We start from the raw sequence: 22366 nt of genomic DNA, 5'->3' as shown, positions 1-22366 counted from the left end.
GGAATTTTAAGTCTGTTTTTGCAAACGTCACTCACGTTCTTTTCTGCTGCAAGCGGGAACGCCTTGTCCAAAACCAGGCACGTAGGCTGGGTGGGCGTGACTTATGCAAATGAGCCAGCCAGTGAAAGTAACCAATCAGATTCGAAGAATGACAGATCTATTTACATAAGCATTGGCTTATTGGACAGAGCGGCTGGTAAACACGTTCCATTTTAGAACACCGCCTCTTGTTCAAACCAGAACATTCTGCCTCTTGTGGGGGTAATCATTGGGAGGTCGTTATGTCAATCAATTGATCCGCGTGTCTGATTCGCCTTGGGAGCGCCCGCCCCTTTTATGTGACTCGTGTCTAAATGTTGTTGTTTTTGTAAGCAGCCGCAGAAACGCGTTGTTATAATACTGGGAGGTTGCAGTTTAAATAGCGCTCGTTTATGGGAAAAAAAATACAATAATAAAAACAGCAGTTTGCAATTTAAAAGAGTAAGTGCAGACTTTTTTTTTTTTTTTTTTAAAGCCAATAAAGAAAAACAAATGGCTTGCAAAAACCTGAGCAGCCTGTGGCATAGGCGCCCGCTTATGTCTGCAAAGCTGCAGGCTTTTGCTTACGCCGGTTCAGCCGCCTCTAACTCAAGCGGGTCGGACGAGACAAGCACTAAATGCTGCAAGAAAAGTGCTGGAACTCCGGTACCGAGCCCCGCTCCAGTCGCCGGCACGACCCCCCCGGCTTCCCCGACCCAAAGGCACCAACTAGGGGGTAAAGATTCGGTCCCGGTGCCGGGACGGTCGTATTCCTCCGCCGCTCCCAAAGTGGACTCCAAGGTGTTCTTGTGGGCACGTTATAATGAAATGAAGCGGCTTGTGCACGGTACGTGAGTTTCTTTTTTTTGTTCGTATTTATTTATTTATTTATTTATTTATTTATTTATTTATAATTTATTTTTAATTTATTTTTAATTTATTTTATTAATTGCACGATACTAGCAGTAAACGCTATCACGTAGCGTTTTTTTTTTTTTCATCGCACTTTTGTTCGCTCACAGGTAATAATTAAGTATTAAAAAGGTTGTTAAAAACGACGAAAAAAAAACTGTCTCCTTTTGAGCAACAAATGGCGATTGAATGGATGGCAAATGGAAATGTTTTTGTGGTCGGTCGTCTCTTGAAATATTTCATTTACTGCAAAACGGTAGAAAAACGTAGATGGGGGGGAAAAAAAAGACACACAGCTACCTAGCTTTTTTTTTTGGTTTTAATCGCTTTTATTCAGTATCGTGGGCGGCTATGCTGCCTTCATACACAAAAAGATGTGAAATACGCATCATTCATTTCGTTATCTGTATAGTCTTCACGTTGTTTGGTCAAAATACACCAGATATTGTCAATGCTATGCTACACGATGCACCCGTTGTTTTTCTTCTTTAAATTAACATTTACAACGCGGAATAGTAATTTTTTCATGTGTAAACACGCCCTGTATTTTTTTTCCTGTGTCCAAAAACACGGCTAATTTGTTTGATTATTTTTCCACCTATCTATATCACAAAAGCGGCCGAGGTGTACTGTAACAGTCACACGATTCATGCGTTTTTATATATTTTTTTATACAGTTCGCCAAAGCTATGCTTTGTGGTTATTTTTTCTTTTGGAGACGGCTTTTGCAATGCCGAAGCGACATAATAATTGTCGAGCCATATATATATATATATATTTATTTTTTAAAGTACGTAAAAGTTATGTTTAAAAAAAAAAAAAACTGTCCAAAAGTGTGTGTTTGCGTGTCATGCATGGTTGCTTGCATTGCTGGGGTGGGCGCAGTGAATTTCAGACACAGTCGTGCAAAATTCATTACTTTTCTATTCCAGCCCTGCGACCTGTTAACCAGACTATATTACAATTTAAAAGTCCTGTTTTTGGATCAGTCTGGGTTAGTTGTGCTTGGGTTGGCTCATCTCTGAGAAGAAAGGTCAGTCTGTCTGTCTGTCTATCTGTCACGCACTAGGCTCCAGGGGTTAGGAAACGATACCCTCATGTTTCACAAATTCCCCGACCTTCCTTTTATCCCAAACCAAGTAAGTACATTTCTAACTGTCGACTGACCCCAAACTAGCGGTGTGACGCTGCACCCATGTCGCGATATCATATGTCACGATGCATGGGTCGATCGTGATGCGTAATAAAGTCAAATTATTATTATTTATTTCTTAGCAGACGCCCTTATCCAGGGCGACTTACAATTGAAATCACTTTATTTTTACATACAATTCCCCATTTATACAGTTGGGTTTTTACTGGAGCAATCTAGGTAAAGTACCTTGCTCAAGGGTACAGCAGCAGTGTCCCCCACCTGGGATTGAACCCACGACCCTCCGGTCAAGAGTCCAGAGCCCTAACCACTACTCCACACTGCTGCCCTGTGATCAATTAAGGATGGATGAATTGCTAGGTACATTTTAAAAGATTGAGGGATGAGTGTCCGAATCAGCTGCATGTATGCCTCTGTTAAGAAGCTTGGTGTAGAGAAAGTATCGCGATCCCTCTATGCACAGCAAATCTTTACACCCTTTTAACCCCCACCCCACAGGGTTTACAGCCAAGAATTGAACTGGACTGTTTGAGATCTGCATGGCGTGTTCAGATAGTCTCCGGGCCACCAGCTTTACAGGAGTCAAAAGATGAAACATCCATACTGAAGAAATTCCTGTATGGGTGTTTCCTGTTTTCGCTACAAAACATTTCAACACAGCGCAGCCTTTTAAAGAGATTAAAGGTTTTTTTTTGCAATGCAAGGTGCCCGCAGTGTTCAACGCTTGTTGCGTCTCTCGGGATCTCTGGGCTGTGCACGCGGGGCGCGTCTCCTCTTGCAAAGTCTTCTCGGCGTCAGACAGGCACCAGCGATTCGGTAACGAACCCAGAGGCACAGTGCAGGCACGGGTACTCTGCATACACGGAAACGAGTGCAGCTGGTAACGTGGAGAGGTGACCTCAGTGTGGCAAGTGTGTCTCTGCCTGCTGCTCTTAGTGGGGTGAGGGAGGGAGCAGTTCAGTCTCCGTGCCTCAAGCCTGCCCTGGACTGGAGGGAGCCCCCTTTCTCTTAGGGGGGCGAGGGAGGGAGGGAGGGAGCAGTTCAGTCTCCGTGCCTCAAGCCTGCCCTGGACTGGAGGGAGCCCCCTTTCTCTTAGGGGGGTGAGGGAGGGAGGGAGGGAGCAGCTCAGTCTCCATGCCTCAAGCCTGCCCTGGACTGGAGGGAGCCCCCTTTCTCTTAGGGGGGTGAGGGAGGGAGGGAGCAGTTCAGTCTCTGTGCCTCAAGCCTGCCCTGGACTGGAGGGAGCCTCCTTTCTCTTAGGGGGGGTGAGGGAGGGAGCAGTTCAGTCTGCAAGCCATTCCAATTCCTGTCCAGTGCCGATGCTAAACTGTTCAAAATTGTGTTCTGGCTTTTAGATGTGGGCAGTTTACTTCCACTAATGTGTTTTGATCTGACGCAGACTCACTCTCTCCTCTCCCCACCCCCCCCCCGCCCCCCCTCTCCTGCCAGCTCAGCTGAGTGCATGCAGAGCCGTGTGATGCAGACGTATGAGAGCAAAGTGTTCTTATTCTGTTGCAGCTGCATTTGCTGACGTGGCTACTCGGCCAGGAGCTGCTTCTTGCACAGAGTGTAAAGTATAGCAGAACGCTTGTATCGCGTCCCGTCAATCTGCAGACACAAACCGTTTTGATGTTATGCAACAGCTTGCACTGTATAACCCACTTGAACTAAACCCAACATCGAGAATGCAGAGGCGCCAGGCTCTGCTTCACTAAACTGTATAGAAAGAGCAATTTTATGTAGTAGCAAATCCTGCAGACAGCAACTGATCATCTATTGCTTCTTATATAATAATAACACGGAAGACCAATTTTAATATTCCAGGTAGTTAGAGTTTTTTTCTTTGTTCTTCATAACGAAGTAGTTGTGATGAAGTTTATATGTTGTGGGTAGGGTTGTTAGTTTAGAGCTAGCGTTGGCCCATTTAAAATTTTTTTAAAAAAAAGCCTAAATATTTAGGCTAACCATTTTTAAACACGAAGGGCAAATATAGGTATCGCATAGCATGAAGAACAAGCCAGTTTTAGTATATTCATAATTTCGTGTGCAATTAAACTCTGTACCACAACTTGCACTTTGCAGTGATTTAAGAAATAAACATGTTAGTCGTCTTCAATGCTACAACGTTCAGGAAAATGGTCACACCACAGAGAAGTATTTAGGGTAACTTGATCCAGCTTCCTGTTCTAGGATCTCCTTTCAAGTTTTCTGAACACAAACAGAAAACTCCTCCCTTCTGAAAAGATAAATACAAGCTACCCCAACCCCCCCAAACTCGCTGTCCAAAAAACATCTCCCGACTCCTGCAAGAAAGCTTGATTTTCGGTCTAGGGGAGCCTGTTTTCAAAGCCCAACACGCACAGGTCACTGGCACTGCTCGCATGAAACCGATCGCTTCAATGGATTATCTTGAAATGAGAAATTTAAGAGAACACTCTAAGGATTGGGTTTTGTCAAGTCTTAATATTTTGAATCGCTAGGATCGTTTGCTGACAGTTTTGAGATCAGTCAGCCGCTGGGAACGAATGGACTGCTGTGGTTTTTTGTAAACGTTCAGCTTTGATCCACCAGCCGTCTAAATCCTCTCCTAATCTACGCAAACTAAAATCCAGCTGAACTTAATTGTGTGATTTATTTAATGAACCAGTCGAGAAGCGAATACAGAAGTGCTTCTAAAGAGGTATGGTGTGTAAGTGGTATTGGTTATAGGCTGTACTGAGTTGTGTGTGTCTCTCTTTCTCAGATCTGCTACCCCCAGGCGTGTGCAACTTACTGAACCCCTCCACCATCTACGCCAACAACGAGGTCAACCTGCATGAAGTGGACATCTATGGCTTCGACTACGACTACACCCTGGCTCTGTACTCCAACGCCCTGCACTCCATGATTTATGACACGGCCAGAGACTTCCTCATAGAGAGCTTCAAGGTAGGGCAGTTTAAACGCAGAGACGCTGAGCCGCTGTTCTGCCTGTTTCTGTATGGGCAGGAGCGTTTTGTACAGCAGTGTGAAGTTATTTGTTCAGTATTTCCTGTTTTGGAAACTTCGACAAGCATTTTTTCATCTTCTTTTTTTTTTAAAAATGTTTAAACATATTTAATCAAAGTTCTGGGTTCTAACATCCCAGTAATATAGGTCCTGTCTCAACACACCATTGTTTTGAATTAGCTGTGTAAATGTATATAGCAAGCGCCATATTGCAATGCAGAAATTGCTAAATCAGACGATCACCAATTTGTCTCTTTTGACAATTTTCCAAGATTCAGTTCCAGTAGTTTCATTTTTATTTGCACAACAAATCTAACTGTACAGAAGCAATGGGGTGTTCTAATACATTTGCACGCTGCTGTGCAAGTTTGTGTTGCTGATAATCTTGCACCAAATACCTGCAGATTTCTGTTTGAATTGCAATATTTATTACTGTGTATTTTTTACTTCACAGTACCCTGAAGACCTCCGAAAATATGACTACGTGCCCAATTTTGCTGCCAGGGGCCTGCACTACGATATCCAAAAGGTAACCCTCTTTGGACTTTTTGAATCGCTAATACCTTGAGGCGTAAAGGTGAGACTCTGATCTGCAGCCACCTGGTTTGTTTGAAACACAAGGGAAGGGTTACTTTTCTCTTGAAGGACAAGTTGACTATAACTGTTTTTTTTTATTTAGACAGAAACCGTCGTTCTACAGATACAATAGGTTCCTTTTTCACAGTTTTGGCAGGAATGTGGAAAATTTAAGCTGACCACGTGTTTTTCTTATCTCTTTTTTTAGGGTTTGTTGATGAAAATTGACGCTTTTCATTATATCCAATTGGGGACAGTTTACAGGTACGTGTTCTGGGTGCAAGGGACTGGAATGGAGAGAACTAGACTGGGCTCTCCCAGTCCCTCAGCTCTAACCACTAGACCAGTCCACACTGCTTCCCTCCCTCCCAGTCCCTCAGCTCTAACCACTAGACTAGACCACACTGCTCCCCTCCCTCCCAGTCCCTCAGCTCTGACCACTAGACCAGTCCACACTGCTTCCCTCCCTCCCAGTCCCTCAGCTCTAACCACCAGACTAGACCACACTGCTTCCCTCCCTCCCAGTCACTCAGTTCTAACCACTAGACCAGTCCACACTGCTTCCCTCCCTCCCAGTCCCTCATCTCTGACCACTAGACTAGACCACTAGACTAGACCACACTGCTCACCTCCGTCCCTCCCAGTCCCTCAGCTCTAACCACTAGACCACACTGCTCCCCTCCCTCCCAGTCCCTCAGCTCTGACCACTAGACCAGTCCACACTGCTCCCCTCCCTCCCAGTCACTCATCTCTAACCACTAGACCACACTGCTTCCCTCCCTCCCAGTCCCTCAGCTCTGACCACTAGACCAAGTCCACCCTGCTTGCCTCTGTTCTGATGCCTGGTCCTCCTCTTCCTCACACAGGGGGCTGAAGCCGGTTCCAGATGATGAAGTCATCGAGCTGTACGGTGGGACGCACCACATCCCTCTGCACCAAGTCAGCGGCTTCTATGGCAAGGTAAGCTAAGCTCTGTGGAGGTGGGGGCAGGTCAAGTTGAGAGCTTCAGCGCACAGTCGCATGACCAGTTGGATGCCAGCTGAATTCGACTGGGTGATTTTTTTGTCCTATCTACTTAATTCCAGAAAGCCTTGTGATTTTATCCAGCTGCGTCGGGCTCTTGCCTTCTCATTGCTGCAAACCACAGGAAATTCATTTTGCGGATGTCTCGCTGCGGTTGTAATTACAGCAACACGTGCTTTTTTACGCATGTAAACTGTTCATCAACCGTTTTTATAAACAGAGTTGAGTAATTTTTTCTAGTTTATTGCAACGCCCCATTGCTGCTGTAACCTGAAAATCTGGAGAAATCAGTGATGGTCTCATTTTTAATTGATGACTTTAATAGTGCCACACATGCAATTCATTTAAAACAGTCAGAGAAAAGGAACAGGGAGCCACAAACTGTAAAACGCAGGAGACTTTTTTTTTTTTTTTTTAGAAGTTGTTTTAAGATGCCTGATTTTAAAGCACAAAGAGGTCTAGCATTTTCACACACGAGGAGATCCTGTTGTTTCCACGTCGGTGATTGCTGAACGGAAATTGAAATTCTCACACCCAGAGGTTTGCATGCAGACGGGTATACAGAGCATGTAAACAGTTGCCATGTTTGAATACATTTGGAAGCTGCTGTGTGTTGTGTTTTTTTTTTTTTTTTTGAGTTTTTAGTAAACTGGTGACTGTTTGTTTCTTGCCAGCAAGCATTTGAAGTTTTACAGCAGGTTCGGTATTAATGCAGATTTTTTTTTTTCCCACAATCCTCCTCGCAGGGTCCCAAAATGAAGCAGTTCATGGATATCTTCTCTATTCCCGAAATGACTCTGCTGGCTTCTGCCAACGACTTCTTCATCAGCAACAACATAGACTACGACCCCGTGCATCTTTACAAGGATGTTTCGGTGAGCTTCATAAATCGCTGCCACACTGACTGTGACCTGAAATCGTCACACATAAGAAAGTTTACAAAACGAGAGGAGGCCCCGTTCGGCCCATCTTGCTCGTTTGGTTGTTAGTAGCTTATTGATCCCAGAATCTCATCAAGCAGCTTCTTGAAGGATCCCAGGGTGTCAGCTTCAACAACATTACTGGGGAGTTGGTTCCAGACCCTCACAATTCTCAGTGTAAAAAAGTGCCTCCTATTTTCTGTTCTGAATGCCCCTTTATCTAATCTCCATTTGTGACCCCTGGTCCTTGTTTGTTTTTTCAGGTCAAAAAAGTTCCTTTTAAGACCCGACTTGACAAAGTTCTGAGATCAATCAGTTATTAGGAACCAGGCTCTGATGCATCATAAAATTCTGTGTTTTCACTGCCATTCCAGATTTATTATTATTATTATTATTATTATTATATATTTTTTTTAAAGAATTTTTTTGATGTCTCCAAAAGGAGCTCTTAAACAATCCCTGACGGACAACTTAATCTTTTTATATTTGGGTTTGCATCTGCAAATCCCCTGTCGACACAGCGGCTGTAGCTTTTAATCCGAGTTCTTCTTAGAGAGTGCCAGCAGACTAGAAAAGCACATGCCAGCCTGGTTTCTTTGTATCTGGGTGAAAGGCCACCTCTGCATTTTGCTTAAGCAATGTGGTGTCGCAGGAGGAAGCTGGCTGGTGGTTTGGCGCAGAACCAACACCAGAAGTAGATTTGTCTGTTTTGATTGCTTCATAACTGAATGAGTCAGCAGTGCTGAATTTTTAGAATAAAAAATAAGTTTTAGTTGTCTTTTCTTAAGGTTGTCAAAGATCTTTGTCACAGATTTCTGCTGTAGTATTTGTTACAGAGCGTGACGCGTCTGGTGTGAGGTTATTTAATTTAATTTGTATTCTGTTAATTTTTTTTCACACCCGAGCAAATGTTGTACACCTACAGTAATTTTTTTTTTTGTTGCTAGCACGTTTTCATGCGTGCATCTCCGCAGTGTTTCTGCAGAACATAACCTTTTAAACAAAGTATTAAAAATGCAATATTACAATACAGTCCAATACAAAAACAAATTAACCAAAAAGAGTATAAACATAGTCATACACCTTCCTGTAGTGTTTCTTTTGAAGACGCTGAGAGACTTCTAGTGGAAACATTTGCCATTGAATTTATGAAGTTTCTTTTAGTGTTTCTATTGAAGACGCTGAGAAAGACTTCTAGTGGAAACGTTTGCCATTGAATTTATGAAGTTTCTTTTAGTGTTTCTATTGAAGACGCTGAGAAAGACTTCTAGTGGAAACGTTTGCCGTTGAATTTATGAAGTTTCTTTTAGTGTTTCTATTGAAGATGCTGAGAAAGACTTGTATGGAAACGTTTGCCATTGAATTTATTAAACATCTTGTAGTATCACTAAATTTTCCACTGCAGCATTTTTGTTTCTGTCTCTGTCTAGCACAGCTCTGAGATCTGTGTGGATGGTACAAGGTGCTCCTCTGAGAACACTCTGTTCTCTGCAGTGTGAAATCCACTCATTATCAGAGCTCTGTATTTGCTTACGATTGTAAGTCGCCCTGGATAAGGGCGTCTGCTAAGAAATAAATAATAATAATAATAATAATAATAATAATCTCGCTCACACCATCTTGGTTTTTCCAGGATGTCAGAAGTACGTTTCGTGTTCATCACGTGACAAAGCCCTTGTAAAGTGACTTTGCAGAGTATTTACAAACAGCGCAGACTGCCTGGCCAATCCAGATAGGGCAGGCATGTCGAATACAAAAGCAAACAAACACTTTCTGACTGCGCTGAAAGAAACGTGAGCACGTTTTCGACTTTGAAGTTCTTTTTTCAAGGTCTGGGCTGGCTTTTAGTTGAAACGTTTGTCATTGACTTCCTTAAGTTTTAGTGTTTTAAAATCGAGCTCTTTTGAGTGTAATGGTTCTGGATGTTTTATGAAATGCAGCCCCTTGACTTGCTGTTAACTACTGTTTTTTGAACATATTATTTGAACATATGTCGTGTCATGTTTTTTAAATTTGTCTTTTTAGAATTCAACTGATTCAGGTATATAAAAAAATCACTTCCAGGTCACAATTTTATTTTTTAAAATTTAAGCAGTGTGTATAGTTAACAAGCTCAGGTGTGTCTTACTAAACTGATGGCAGTAAAACCAGGAATGGATCAAACTGCTATGCAGTGGGAGTCTTGATTCCCATGCCGGATGTATAAAACTAGGGCTATTGAAACTCAGGGGGATTGTCTGAATCATGTTTGGTGCCACTGCTGTTTTTAATATACAGGGATGGAATAAGACTCCTATTGCACAGCAGTGTCACCCATTCCAGGTTTTACTACCAGCTTGATCAGCCCCAGTATGTCTAGGTAACAAGCTCAGGTGTGTCTTATAATTAAACTCATAGCAATAAAACCACAAAGGGATCAAACTGCTCTGCAGTGGGAGTCTTATTTCCTTTTTATATCCTAAAATGACTGGATGCCAGCAGTCAGACGCATGATAAATCTTGTTAAGGTAAGCTGTTTCACCTTGAGGAATGCAGGGGCTCAAGACTATGCTAAAGACTTCATTACTAGCTGGATAATTTATTCTGATCACAGCAGTGTCCGTTTGTGACATGAATTCCAGGCATCTGTTTAACCCTACATCATATAAAACCTCAAACCTTTTTATTATTATTATTATTATTATTATTATTATTATTATTTTTTTTTTTTACAGCCTTGTTTTTGGCTCTTACTGACAAGAAATACATAAAGTCATTTTAATATTAAAGCCCTCACCTTGGATAAAGGCGTCTGCTAAATAAACAAATAATAATAATATATGTTCATGCAAAGTTTCAGGGCAATTGGGTAAGCAGTTCAGTGTGCAAACCTAGAACCAAAATAAGTCTCGCTAAAAATCTTTGACAAAAGTTTCCACTGTGTCGCTTCAGTACTAAGGCCAAATTATTATTTTTTGAACTGGCCTTCATGGCACTGTAATTACAAAACAAACAAACCAGAATAACAGGACTTACCACCTGCATATTTCACTGTCACTTAGCCCATACCCCATTTCATTAGTTTGAAATCCTGACAGCTCAACACTTTTTTTAAGAGTGTCGACTGTGAAAAGCCTTTTCTCATCATCCCCTGTTTGGAGTGGATTCACACCTTTTGATAGAAAGTATTTGAGGGGGAAAATTAAACAAACGGCAGACCGGTGCATTTCGTAATTAATTATAATGATTTGTAGCTGAACCTCTGCACACCAGCGTAATTGTAATTACAAACAATTACAGCAGCAAACACTGCTGCTGTAATTGTAAACAACCACAGGTCTGCATTCAGGCCATCTGTAGCATTTAAGAATAAAAGGTCACAAGGCTTGCATCAGCTAAGGACCTGTTTAAGCAATATTACAAAGCAAAATGCTTGAATTCTTGAGTTTTGATCATTTTCAGGGCCTGTCGAAACGTTTTCAGTACTGTGCAATGTTACACAGCACCTGGAGATTTTATAGTTGAAGAATTAGGGCAGCAGTGTGGAGTAGTGGTTAGGGCTCTGGACTCTTGACCGGAGGGTTGTGGGTTCAATCCCCAGTGGGGGACACTGCTGTTGTACCCTTCAGCAAGGTACTTTACCTAGATTGCTCCAGTAAAAACCCAACTGTATAAATGGGTAATTGTATGTAAAATAATGTGAAATAATGTTTAATGTGTTATCTTGTAACACTTGTAAGTCGCCCTGGATAAGGGCGTCTGCTAAGAAATGAATAATAATAATAATAATAATAATCCTCCTGAGGAAAGGAGAGGTGCAAAAAAAAAATAATGGATTGATCTGCAAACCGAAAGGACTGAATTACTGTTCCTAACAGTGGCCTGTATCGAAGTCTGGAGGGGATGCATTGTGTGTGGGCAGACGGTATGCTGTCCAGACAGAGTCGTGAGAGGTTAAGAGGTTATGTAACTGGAGAGCTCTTGGAAACGGGATTAAACTCTCTGCCTGTCTGCCTGCATCTCTCGATCTGTGTGTCTGCAAAAAAAAATAAACATTCAATGCTTTTTAGAAAAATCTTTTATCTTAGGCAGCAGAGACACGATTTCATGTAACCTAGATTAACTACAAATACAGTTTACTAACCAGAACATGCATGCTGGTTGAGAGGGGGCTGTCTGTTAAACCTTAAATCTTTTGATCACACACAAAACTGTGCAAATATATAAAGAGTTTTTATTATCCCCCCTAGTCTGCGCTTCAAATAAGGTTTTGGGTCCTTGAATAATTCTCTCTCTCTCTCTCCTCTCTAGGATGCCATTGGGAACGTGCACATCAAGGGCTACATGTACAAGTGGATCATGCAGGATCTCGGTATGTGAACCACGTCATGCTGGCTCACAGCTTCACAGCACTTTAATACCCGATTTGACAAAGTTCTGAGATCAGTCAGCTGCTCGGAACCGGACCAGCTCTGATTTTTTTTTTTTTTTTTTTAAATTTTGATTTTTTTTTTTTCCATTTTTCGCTGTCAGAACCACATTACTAGTAATTGTGTAGACTCTTCTGCCCAAACCAGTACTGCGTTACTGTGGATCCCAAAGCTAGGACTCTTACCTTGAAGCTTCACCCATTTGGAGCCCGACCTGATACGTTTTTAAGCAGCTGGAGATAAAATTCAGTCTTCCCACACCTTGAACTTTGCCATGAGTGATTTGAGAGCACACACAGGAGTCGCTGTGTGAAAGGACACACTAGACCAGGCGAGCTGCGACTGGCACTCAGAGAGAGAGAGAGAGAGAGAGAGAGAGCCTGAGAGAGAGCCTGAGCACAGACTGGGACTGAAGCTAAAGTAGCATGTTTTTGTCCACCTGCGGGAGATTGAAATAAACAGTGTTTGCTTTTTGAAATCTAAGGGGTCACGCAGCCCCACAATCCCACCATTCATGGTGCTCCGACCCCCTGACCCCACTCTGCCCTGATACACTGAGGTAGCTGAAATGCTGACCCTGGGTGTCTCCTTACTGGTTATTTTGAACTCTGTGCACATACTCAGCCTGTGAGCTTTCTCCTTTGCGACAGAAAGAAAGTCTTTAGAAATGTATTTACATAGCTGTTTTTTTAGATTGGTGTTGAAAATGAGGTTTATGAGTATAGGAGTCTCTCTTTTTCTCTCTCTCTCTCTCTTTCCCTGACCTCCTGTTTTGATTTTCTTCCCCTCAGAGAAGTACATTCTGAGAGGGGATGAGACGTACGCTGTGCTGCAGAGGCTGGTCACCCAGGGGAAGAAACTCTTCCTGATCACCAACAGCCCTTTCAGCTTCGTGTGAGTGCATCTCTGCATAATGATTTCATTTATATAGCATCCTTAATGCGCAATCCTGGGTGCTTGGACTGGGAGGGAGGGAGGGAGGGAAGCAAGCAGTGTGGACTGGTCTAGTATTTAGAGCTGAGGGACTGGGAGGGAGGGAAGCAGTGTGGTCCAGTCTAGTGGTTAGAGCTGAGGGACTGGGAGGGAGGGAAGCAGTGTGGACTGGTCTAGTGGTTAGAGCTGAGGGACTGGGAGGGAGGGAAGCAGTGTGGTCCAGTCTAGTGGTTATAGCTGAGGGACTGGGAGGGAGGGGAGCAGGGTGGTCTAGTCTGGTGGTTGGAGGCATGGAAAGTGACCCAGTTGCGGCTGAATGCTTGTTCGGTGAATTTTGCAGCATGTATTTGTCAGGTTCTCACATCGCTCCTCTTGTATTTCAGTGACAAAGGCATGACATACATGGTTGGGAAGGAGTGGAGGGAATTCTTTGATGTTGTCATAGTGCAGGCTGACAAACCCCACTTCTTCAACGACTGCGTCAAGTGAGTAGCACAGGGTTGCTTCTGCTGCAGAATCTCGGCACAGGGTTCGAGAGTGAACTCCGACCCTAGACACACCTGAAACTTTTTGAAATTGCATTCCCTGCCTCCAGATGGCTTCCCGTGTATCAGCATGCACCTCTCAGAACTACATTTCCCATCATCCTCCTGCTCACATATGTAATGGAGATGAATTTACCAGTGAGCAGGAGGATGATGGGAAATGTAGTTCTGAGAGGTCCATGCGGGTACGTGGGAAGCCATCTGGAGGCAGGGAATGCAATTTAAAAATTTAAAAAGTGGTCAAAATGTGAAAAAAAAACAAACCCCACACACCTTTAAGTAAACAGTTGTGGTGACACATGGGAACATGCGACACAATCAAATAAATAGGTCCTTATGTATCCTTTAAGAAGCCCAAAGGAAGTTTGACTCCTGTTAGCATGAATTTGATAACTGTGACAAATAACAACAACGATTATTAAAAAAAACCCAAAAAAAAACAACTGATAAAGCTGTGTTGCGTTTTGGAAAGGCAAAAAATGTTACAAACCTACTGAGTCCTGAAATGGATATTCTTGTGGTAACCGTTTTTACAAAAGTTTACCACAGTGAATGTGGCTGTTCTCACATAGTTTGCTATGGTGTGTGTTTCTTTTTTTTTTTTTTTTTTTAAATAAGGGTTAGTTTACCCTGGTTTTGTTTTAATATGGTTTACCAGACCTCTCTGTGCTTTACAATGCTTCCCTATGCTTTACCACACCTCTCTGTGCTTTACAATGCTTCCCTATGCTTTACCACACCTCTCTGTGCTTTACAATGCTTCCCTATGCTTTACCAGACCTCTCTGTGCTTTACAATGCTTCTTTATGCTTTACCAGACCTCTCTGTGCTTTACAATGCTTCCCTATGCTTTACCAGACCTCTCTGTGCTTTACAATGCTTCCCTATGCTTTACCAGACCTCTCTGTGCTTTACAATGCTTCCCTATGCTTTACCACACCTCTCTGTGCTTTACAATGCTTCCCTATGCTGTACCAGACCTCTCTGTGCTTTACAATGCTTCCCTATGCTTTACCAGACCTCTCTGTGCTTTACAATGCTTCCCTATGCTTTACCAGACCTCTCTGTGCTTTACAATGCTTCCCTATGCTTTACCACACCTCTCTGTGCTTTACAATGCTTCCCTATGCTTTACCAGACCTCTCTGTGCTTTACAATGCTTCCCTATGCGTTACCATGCCCCTCTGTGCTTTTACAATACGATATACTGTGTATTATATATATATCATGTGAAAATCAGCCAAAGCTGGCCCTTCCAGTCCTGGTCTTTGTTCCAACCCTGTTCTAAATCATTAAATTGAAGCGAGTGAACCTCCACCCAGACCCTGAGGTCGTTCATTCTCAGATGTGACCCCTGTTCAAGCTGGAGTGGAATGGCCCTCCAGCACTGATTTAGACACGTGGAAAGAGAACACACCCTGTGCTTTGAGACTGCATCATATAAAGTTTCCTGCCAAAGTCATTATTTTTTATATAAATATGATGTTTTTTTTTTTATTTTTTCTTCCCCCCCACACTTAAATCTTTAAAGCTGTAACTTCTTAATTATTTTTTTTTAATGTTTTTTTATATTCCAGACCTTTTCGACGTTTGGACAGCAACGGTGACCTGCAGTGGGACAAAATCACCACCTTGGAAAAGGGTCAGATCTACAAAGAGGTCAGGTCACAGGTCACAGGTCACAGGTCACTCGCAAGGCAGGGGCGTCGTGTTTGCGCATCTGCTTCTACCTGAAATCGGCATACTGCAACACACACCGACAATCTAATCTGGAGAGAGCGCGTCTGTAAATGTTGGACACTTTAGTGCTGAATTTAGAAATGCTAAAAAACGTGAATGTTCTGAGAATCCAACTTCAGACTCTTATTCTGTCTCCCCGAGTTTATACATGGCTCCTTTTCTATAGTAAGATCAATCCTACACACGCAAGAGGCGTTGGGTATGCTGTCTCTGCATCGATAGCAAAACACAGGAGGAACGGAGAAACAAAACACACTCGTTGTTCGATTTTTAAAACCACATTTGATCTCTTTTTAATTTAATTTCTGTTTTATATCAAATTATTTATTGGACTGTTTTTAATGGGGTTTTTTTGTGCGTGAAACCCTTTGAGATCCTTGTGATGAAAGGCGCTATAGAAATGACAATCAGTTAGTCTTTCATTTTATATAGCGCCTTTCATAGTGGACCACCATCACAAAGCGCCTTGCAAACAACGCCTTATACATTAAATACAGTGAAATACAGGGCATAGTACATTGAATAAACAGTAACAAAAAAAATGCAAATACGTTAAATACAGGCGTGATACATTAAATACAAGGCTAGGGTGTGAATTCTAGACACTGGATGCGTGTGTCACGCAGAATCACACGGGTAGTGTGAAAAACCTGAAATAGCAATTTAGACAACAGCTAATAACAGATACCAGGCTTAAATAGCATGGAAAGCAAGAGGGAACAAGCTGGTCTAGAGAGTTGATTTGAGGCGAGCGACAATGGGAGGCGGGTTGGAGGCAACAAGTCGCTGCTTTTTAGGGGAGCAGGGAAACCTGCTGTGAAATTCAAAGTCCTCACAATTCTTTCCTTTGACAGATTTATTTTTTTATTTTTTCCTGCAAAGAAAACGGAGACCTCCACTGAGCTGGGCACAGACCTCCCAGTGTGAATTTGTTTTAATATGTGCCCTTCACAGGGCAGGAATATAGATGCGAGACGCCCACGCTGTACCACCGTCCTGGCCGTTTTCAAAGACAGCCTAATTTTAGTTTTGAGCCTCACGGTTTGGCAAACTGCCACGAGGGGCATCGGCTTGGTCGCCGTAGCGATGGCAGGACATCCAGGCCTTGTTCGCCAGCTCGGCCTGAGCTGGTGTGTGCGACAGTCGCTCCTGATTGGTGCTTCAGTTTTTGGAGAGGGACCCAATCAGCTGGCTGTTGCTAAGCCACAGCAAGAGTTGGAAAGAAGGATGGAATGCAGGGACAGGAGCTCCCCCTTGTGGTCCGAAGGGAGATTATTTCAGTTTGGGTTCTTCATAGTTTTTATGGTTGTTTCTTTTAATATAAATAGTATAAATTTCAGATGTATTTAGTCACATGCATAAACATTATTATAGATGGGATATGCACTGGTGCTTATTTTAAAGGTATGAAGGTTTTATCACGTGCTCTGCAGGCATGTTAATGTGCATTAGTAAGCCCTCACCTAGAATATTGTGTTCGGTTCTGGTCACCTCGTTACCAAAAGGATATTGCTGCTCTAGAAAGAGTGCAAAGAAGAGCGACCAGAATTTAAAAGGCATGTCGTATGCAGACAGGCTAAAAGAATTGAATCTGTTCAGTCTTGAACAAAGAAGACCACGCAGCGATCTGATTCAAGCTTTCAAAATCCTAAAAGGTATTGACAATGTCGACCCAGGGGACTTTTTTCGACCTGAAAAAAGAAACAAGGACCAGGGGGTCACAAATGGAGATTAGATAAAGGGGCATGCAGAACAGAAAATAAAAGGCACTTTTTAACACAGAGAATTGTGAGGGTCTGGAACCAACTCCCCAGTAATGTTGTTGAAGCTGACACCCTGGGATTAGTATTGAGCACATTTCCCCCCCCCCCCCCCAGCCCTCACATTCGGTACTTGAAATCCTTAACTTCCTGTTAGATTCACCCACCTGATGACACTGGCCTCTGCAGCCACGGCCTTCCAGTTTAGAAGTTGCTTACCGCTGCAGATTCTCTTCATTTTTTTTTTTAAGTTTCTTTTTCCCAGCAAGACGCACCCCTCCCTTCCCCTTTCCGAACTTGCTGCTTCTGCTCTACGTCTTGGTGCACGGCACAGCTATGTGTTTGTGTTCTCCAAACCCCCTGAACCTGTGATTTCAGTGTTTGTTTTGCTTTGCAGGGGAACCTCTTTGACTTCTTAAGGCTGACTGGGTGGAGAGGATCCAAAGTGCTGTACTTCGGAGATCACCTGTACAGCGATCTAGCCGTGAGTCAATGGGTTTTAATAAATGCGCACGCCTGATCTGTACACCCTCAGTCTGGAGAGTAATACAAGGATACAACACAGTAATGCAATACTGTATTATCCCTGTTCTAAAGTCTTTTTAAAACGGTACTGTAAATGGGGGTTGGGGTGGGGCATTTTCTTAATTACCGTTGAAATCGTAACTGTAGCAAAAACACAGATTTTAAACGTCCAGGAAAGCCTGGGTTAACAGTGCATTCCCGCAGTGTGCTCAGTCGTTCAGTCTCCTTTTGGCTTGAAATAAAGATCTTTTAAAACAAGAATGTTTCTCGTAAAACCTGCCTCAATAATTTTTTTTTTTTTTTTTTAAGATTATTATTATTATTATTATTATTATTTATTATTTATTATTATTATTTATTTCTTAGCAGACGCCCTTATCCAGGGCGACTTACAATCGTAAGCAAATACATTTCAAGATACATTTGTTGGCTCAGTCATATATTTTTTTGGGCCTTCTCCAGGATCTGATGCTGCGTCACGGCTGGAAGACAGGCGCCATCGTGCCCGAACTGGAAATGGAGACCAAGGTGGTGAATACGGAGCAGTACGCCCAGAGCCTCACCTGGCTGCAGGCACTCACAGGGCTGCTGGAGCGCATGCAGGTGTGTGTCCCTCCCTCCTCTCCCAGCCCCTCCCAGTGACTCGCGCTCAGCACTGACACTGTAGCCCTGACCCACGTTCTTCTTCCTCCTCTCTCCTCTCCTCAGGTGCATCGGGATGCAGAGTCTCAGAAGGTTCTCCAGGACTGGCTGAAGGAGAGAGAGGAGCTCAGGTACGAAACGCCTGCAGCGTTTTTAAGGCAACAGCAGAAAGTTGTGGCGTGGTGTTGTGTGTGTTTTTTTTTTTTTTTAGCAAGCATTTTAATCCAGTGTGGAACAGGGGTTCGAGGGAGTGTGTTTGAAAAGCAAACAGTAGAGGTACTTCTAGGCTTTGGATGCCATGGCAACCATGCGCCCTTATTTCTATTGAAATCTATAAATGTGCTGCTTGTGATGTCTTTTAATTCATAGCTAATAATGTGACCCAATAAGAACTCTCAGAACAGTTTCTGAAGATTTTTTACTGACAAACACATTAAATCCTGCCTAACCCGTATATTGTTTGATATGATTTAAGTTCATTTTGCATTTTTTTTTTAATAAGCCGTTATTTATGTAAATACTAAACATGTAAGACACAGCGCACTCCGCAGATATCTACTGAATTTTTTGCAGATTTTGGATTTCCTCTACTCCAGAACTAACCCGCCCTCCTATTTTCCCCACAGGGCTGTGACTAAAAACCTGTTCAACCCCCAGTTTGGCAGCATCTTCCGCACCTGCCACAACCCCACCTACTTCTCCCGACGCCTCTGCAGGTTCTCTGACCTCTACATGGCCTCCCTCAGCTGCCTGCTGAACTACGACCTCCGCTACACCTTCTACCCCCGACGCACCCCCCTGCAGCACGAGGCCCCCCTCTGGATGGACCAGCTGTGCACTGGCTGCATGAAAACCCCCTTCCTGGAGGAGATGGCTCACATCCGCTAAGTGGGGGAGCGGGGCAAAGCACACAGACTGAGCAGAAACTCCAGCGGAACAGCGCCGCCCTGCTGGGGACATTTCGAACTGCGAGAAACTAACACATTAGGACAGGGTTTCTCGAACCCCCTGTGTCTGCTGGTTTTCATTCCAACTGAGCTCTCAGTTATTGAACTAGACCCTTCGTTGAACTGATTTGGCTTACTTTTAACTTTTTGTTTGTGTTCAGCTTGTAAAGTTACAGATTTCAAGTTACTTATGAAATTGTTTAGTTAACTTTGAAATCTGCAACTTTTTTTTTTTTGAGCTCAAAACAATTTAAAGGCCTAACTAAGCAAATTTATCAGTTCAGTTAAGGGTCTTGTTAAGTTAATTGAGAGGTCCGTTGGAACAAAACCTGGAAAATATAGGGGGTCCCCAGGACCAGGGTTGGGAACCGCTGATTTAGAAGAGAAACCCTGAATTCTTCATCATCATCATCATCATCATCATCATCATCATCATCTGTTGGAGTGGGGGCGGTGGAATCTAGAAATTTTTATTTTTTGGAGATGGTGGAGGATTTATAAGGAACAAAACTTGATGTATTAAAAATAATAATTCAAAACTCAAAGTGGTGAAACACAGCCTGGAGTTGCTGGGAATTGAAATTTAGACCAGACTTTTTTTTTTTTTTTTTTTTTTTAATTTTTAAAAGAACAAACTGTAATCCCCCCCCCCCCCCCCCCCCAAACTCCTTTAGGTATTCTCAGATGAGGTGAGGAAAGGAGAAGAGGTATAAGATAGTGCTGCTGTTTTGGATGAAGGTGGAATTTTGATTTTTGGGTGCGACCAATATGAGACTGCAATGTACAGCGAGAGATTTATTTTCCTCCATTAGCTTGCTGACATTATTAATGTTTCTTCCGTGTTTTGTGGTGGGGTGGGTGAGTACTGGCAACCATTGAAGTTTTTTTAATCCTTTTTTTTTTTTAAAACCATTTAAAAAATGTGATAGTGCCAGTTTCTTGCCCCACAGCTCCCATTTTGAGCTTACACTCCTCTCTGTGTTGAGTTCAGCTTTTGACTCATTTTTCTTTTACAAACTGAAGTACAGTGGCAGGTGTCTGAGTTGGCCTACTGGTGCCACAGATGGCTTGTTTAAATTTAAACATTATACATAAGGGGAGCATTTTCCCAGCAGCAAAACTGGGATCAAGCAGATTTTTTTATTAAATTTGGGGGGGGGGGGGGGGGGGGGGGTTGTGTAAAACTTCACAGACGCTCCCCTGAAGAACTGCCGTTCCTTGCCCGCCCACAAAATAGGGGGGCACGAACTCTGAACTCTGAACTTTGAACTCCGAGCGTCCAGTGCTTTCTTCCTAGTGTGTCAAGAAAATAACAAAAAATGACAGAGTTTATCAGATAAGTGTTTTATCAGATAAAAATGTTCCGACTTCTGAAATGGTAAAAAAAAAATTTGATAAGCTGTTTTTTTTTCATTTGTTTTTAAGTTAGGCATTTGTAAACGGACAGTGGTTATCTGTATAAGAAATGTAGTTTAAGTGGTGTTTTTTTTTTTTTTTTTTTTTTTTTAGTTTAAAATTGCAGAAAGGGGGTCGTAGATGACACTTTGCATAAATCTAGAGGGTGCTCATCTTCTATAGAACTTGTAACGTGTTTAGAACTGAGACTGGAAGAGTGGTTTTTTTTTCACGTTACAAATACAGTATTGTAGCCGATAAGCTGTGGCATGGACTAGCCTTACCGTTCTGTTCAGCAGAGGGGAGCAGCAAGATCGGGTCTTGCATTTTTTTGTATTCTGCATCGAGAGAGCAAACGTCATAACTTTTTTTTTTTTTTCAAAATGATCTTTCATGTGTTTTACTCTAACAAAACCTGGGAATACAGAAACCCCCAGGTTTGTAAATAGTGGTTCCATACTATACTGCCTATCCTGTACTTCAAGAAATATCGCTCCTTAACCGCTAGACGCACAACGCAGCTTTTTAATGTTTATGTGAATACATTATAGAAAAGGTGTCCAATCTTTTTGAGGGGTTTATATCTCTAGAAATGTGTGGGGTGGAACGCCCATGTGTCCAGTAGTTTGTACCTTCCACCAATTCAACAATTGTCAATGTGTTTTATATATTTTTTTCCTGGTTTTGACTTTTCAGCTGGATTGTTCATCAGATGTCTGCCTGTGGGTTTTACACTGGTAAATCAAGCTGGTAGTAAAACCTGGAATGGGTTGAAAACTGCTATGCAACAGGAGTCTTATTCCAATCCTTGATATAGACCCATTTTAAGTTAGAATGCTGTAGGAGGCTGTGTGATCCAGTGGTTAAAGAAAAGGGCTTGTAACCAGGAGTTTCAAATCCCACCTCGGCCACTGACTCACTGTGTGACCCTGAGCAAGTCACTTCACCTCCTTGTGCTCCGTCTTTTGGGTGAGACGTAGCTGTAAGTGACTCTGCAGCTGATGCATAGTTCACACACCCTAATCTCTGTAAGTCGCCTTGGATAAAGGCGTCTGCTAAATAAACAAATAACAAATGATCTTAAGATGCATTAATAGGGTGGAGGGAGAGGAAAAGCAAATGTGTGTTTTACAAGGGAAAGTTATGTTTGCATACAGAAAACCAGTTCTGCTTTCTTTCGCCTTTTCAAGTGACAAAAGCAGATAGCGAGTTGTTGGTCATTGGTATTGCCTCAAAAAATGGAGAGGTGGGGGGGGGAGAGAGAGAGAGAGAGAGACCGATTTTATATAGCGACTGTCGGATTGGAAATCCAGTATTATCCCATTTATCAGATTAGCAGGAACTTGTGCATTATTTTAGTTATTTTTTTTCCCCCCCCCCCCAAAGTTGTTTAGTTATTTTCACAAAGGACAAACCACCTGTGTGAATTAGTTTAGTTTTCAGTGTATTTCCATTTCCCCCTCCTCAGCCTGTGTTCATGTCTGATCAACACTTCTTCGTACAGCTGCTTTGGAAAACAAACTGAAAGATTGAAATATTTTGTATGTGTGAACTGTGGGTATTTTAATAAAATATCAAAAAACTGGGCAACAACTTGTCTTAATTATTATTATTATAATTTTTTTTTTTAAAGACATGTAGCGCCTTCGATTACATAACACAAAAAAAATCAAACGCAGAACAATTGCAATAATACAACAGGCAATTCTTTTTTTTTTTTATTACATGACGTCTCAGGGCGCAAGGCATGCTGGGAAAGAACCGCCAACATCTGTCAGCCTCTCCCTGCATGGAAACGTTTCACTCCACTCTGGTAGACTATTGGTGAGGGTTTAGGAGTTATGTGGGAGAGCTCAAATTGGCCGGGGTGTTGGTGGATT

General features: G+C 42.6%; 1 protein-coding gene across 1 annotated transcript; it reads left to right on the top strand.

The window, feature by feature from the left end:
- Nucleotides 1–363: 363 nt before the first annotated feature.
- Nucleotides 364–22073, top strand: LOC117401787 (5'-nucleotidase domain-containing protein 2-like). The gene is made up of 14 exons (XM_034002638.3): nucleotides 364–865; nucleotides 4827–5011; nucleotides 5526–5600; nucleotides 5856–5911; nucleotides 6514–6607; nucleotides 7417–7545; nucleotides 11881–11941; nucleotides 12791–12893; nucleotides 13316–13417; nucleotides 15055–15136; nucleotides 17375–17461; nucleotides 17965–18105; nucleotides 18211–18275; nucleotides 18771–22073. Exons 1-14 carry the CDS (start codon nucleotides 532–534, stop codon nucleotides 19030–19032), a joined length of 1776 nt encoding a protein of 591 aa, XP_033858529.2. The 5' UTR covers nucleotides 364–531; the 3' UTR covers nucleotides 19033–22073.
- The last annotated feature ends 293 nt before the right edge of the window (nucleotides 22074–22366 follow it).

Source organism: Acipenser ruthenus, chromosome 55 (assembly GCF_902713425.1).
Source record: "Acipenser ruthenus chromosome 55, fAciRut3.2 maternal haplotype, whole genome shotgun sequence".
NCBI classification, from domain to species: Eukaryota; Metazoa; Chordata; class Actinopteri; order Acipenseriformes; family Acipenseridae; genus Acipenser; species Acipenser ruthenus.
The sequence above is the reverse complement of the archived record's forward strand: the minus strand, read 5'-3'. Positions and strand labels throughout refer to the sequence as shown.

Bases quoted from the DNA above. Each gene is read 5' to 3' on its own strand.
- LOC117401787 (XM_034002638.3), top strand. From the start codon at position 532: ATGGCTTGCAAAAACCTGAGCAGCCTGTGGCATAGGCGCCCGCTTATG. The intron at 866-4,826 runs GTACGTGAGTTT...TCTCTTTCTCAG, and splicing joins AATGAAGCGGCTTGTGCACG to ATCTGCTACCCCCAGGCGTG. The intron at 6,608-7,416 runs GTAAGCTAAGCT...TCCTCCTCGCAG, and splicing joins TCAGCGGCTTCTATGGCAAG to GGTCCCAAAATGAAGCAGTT.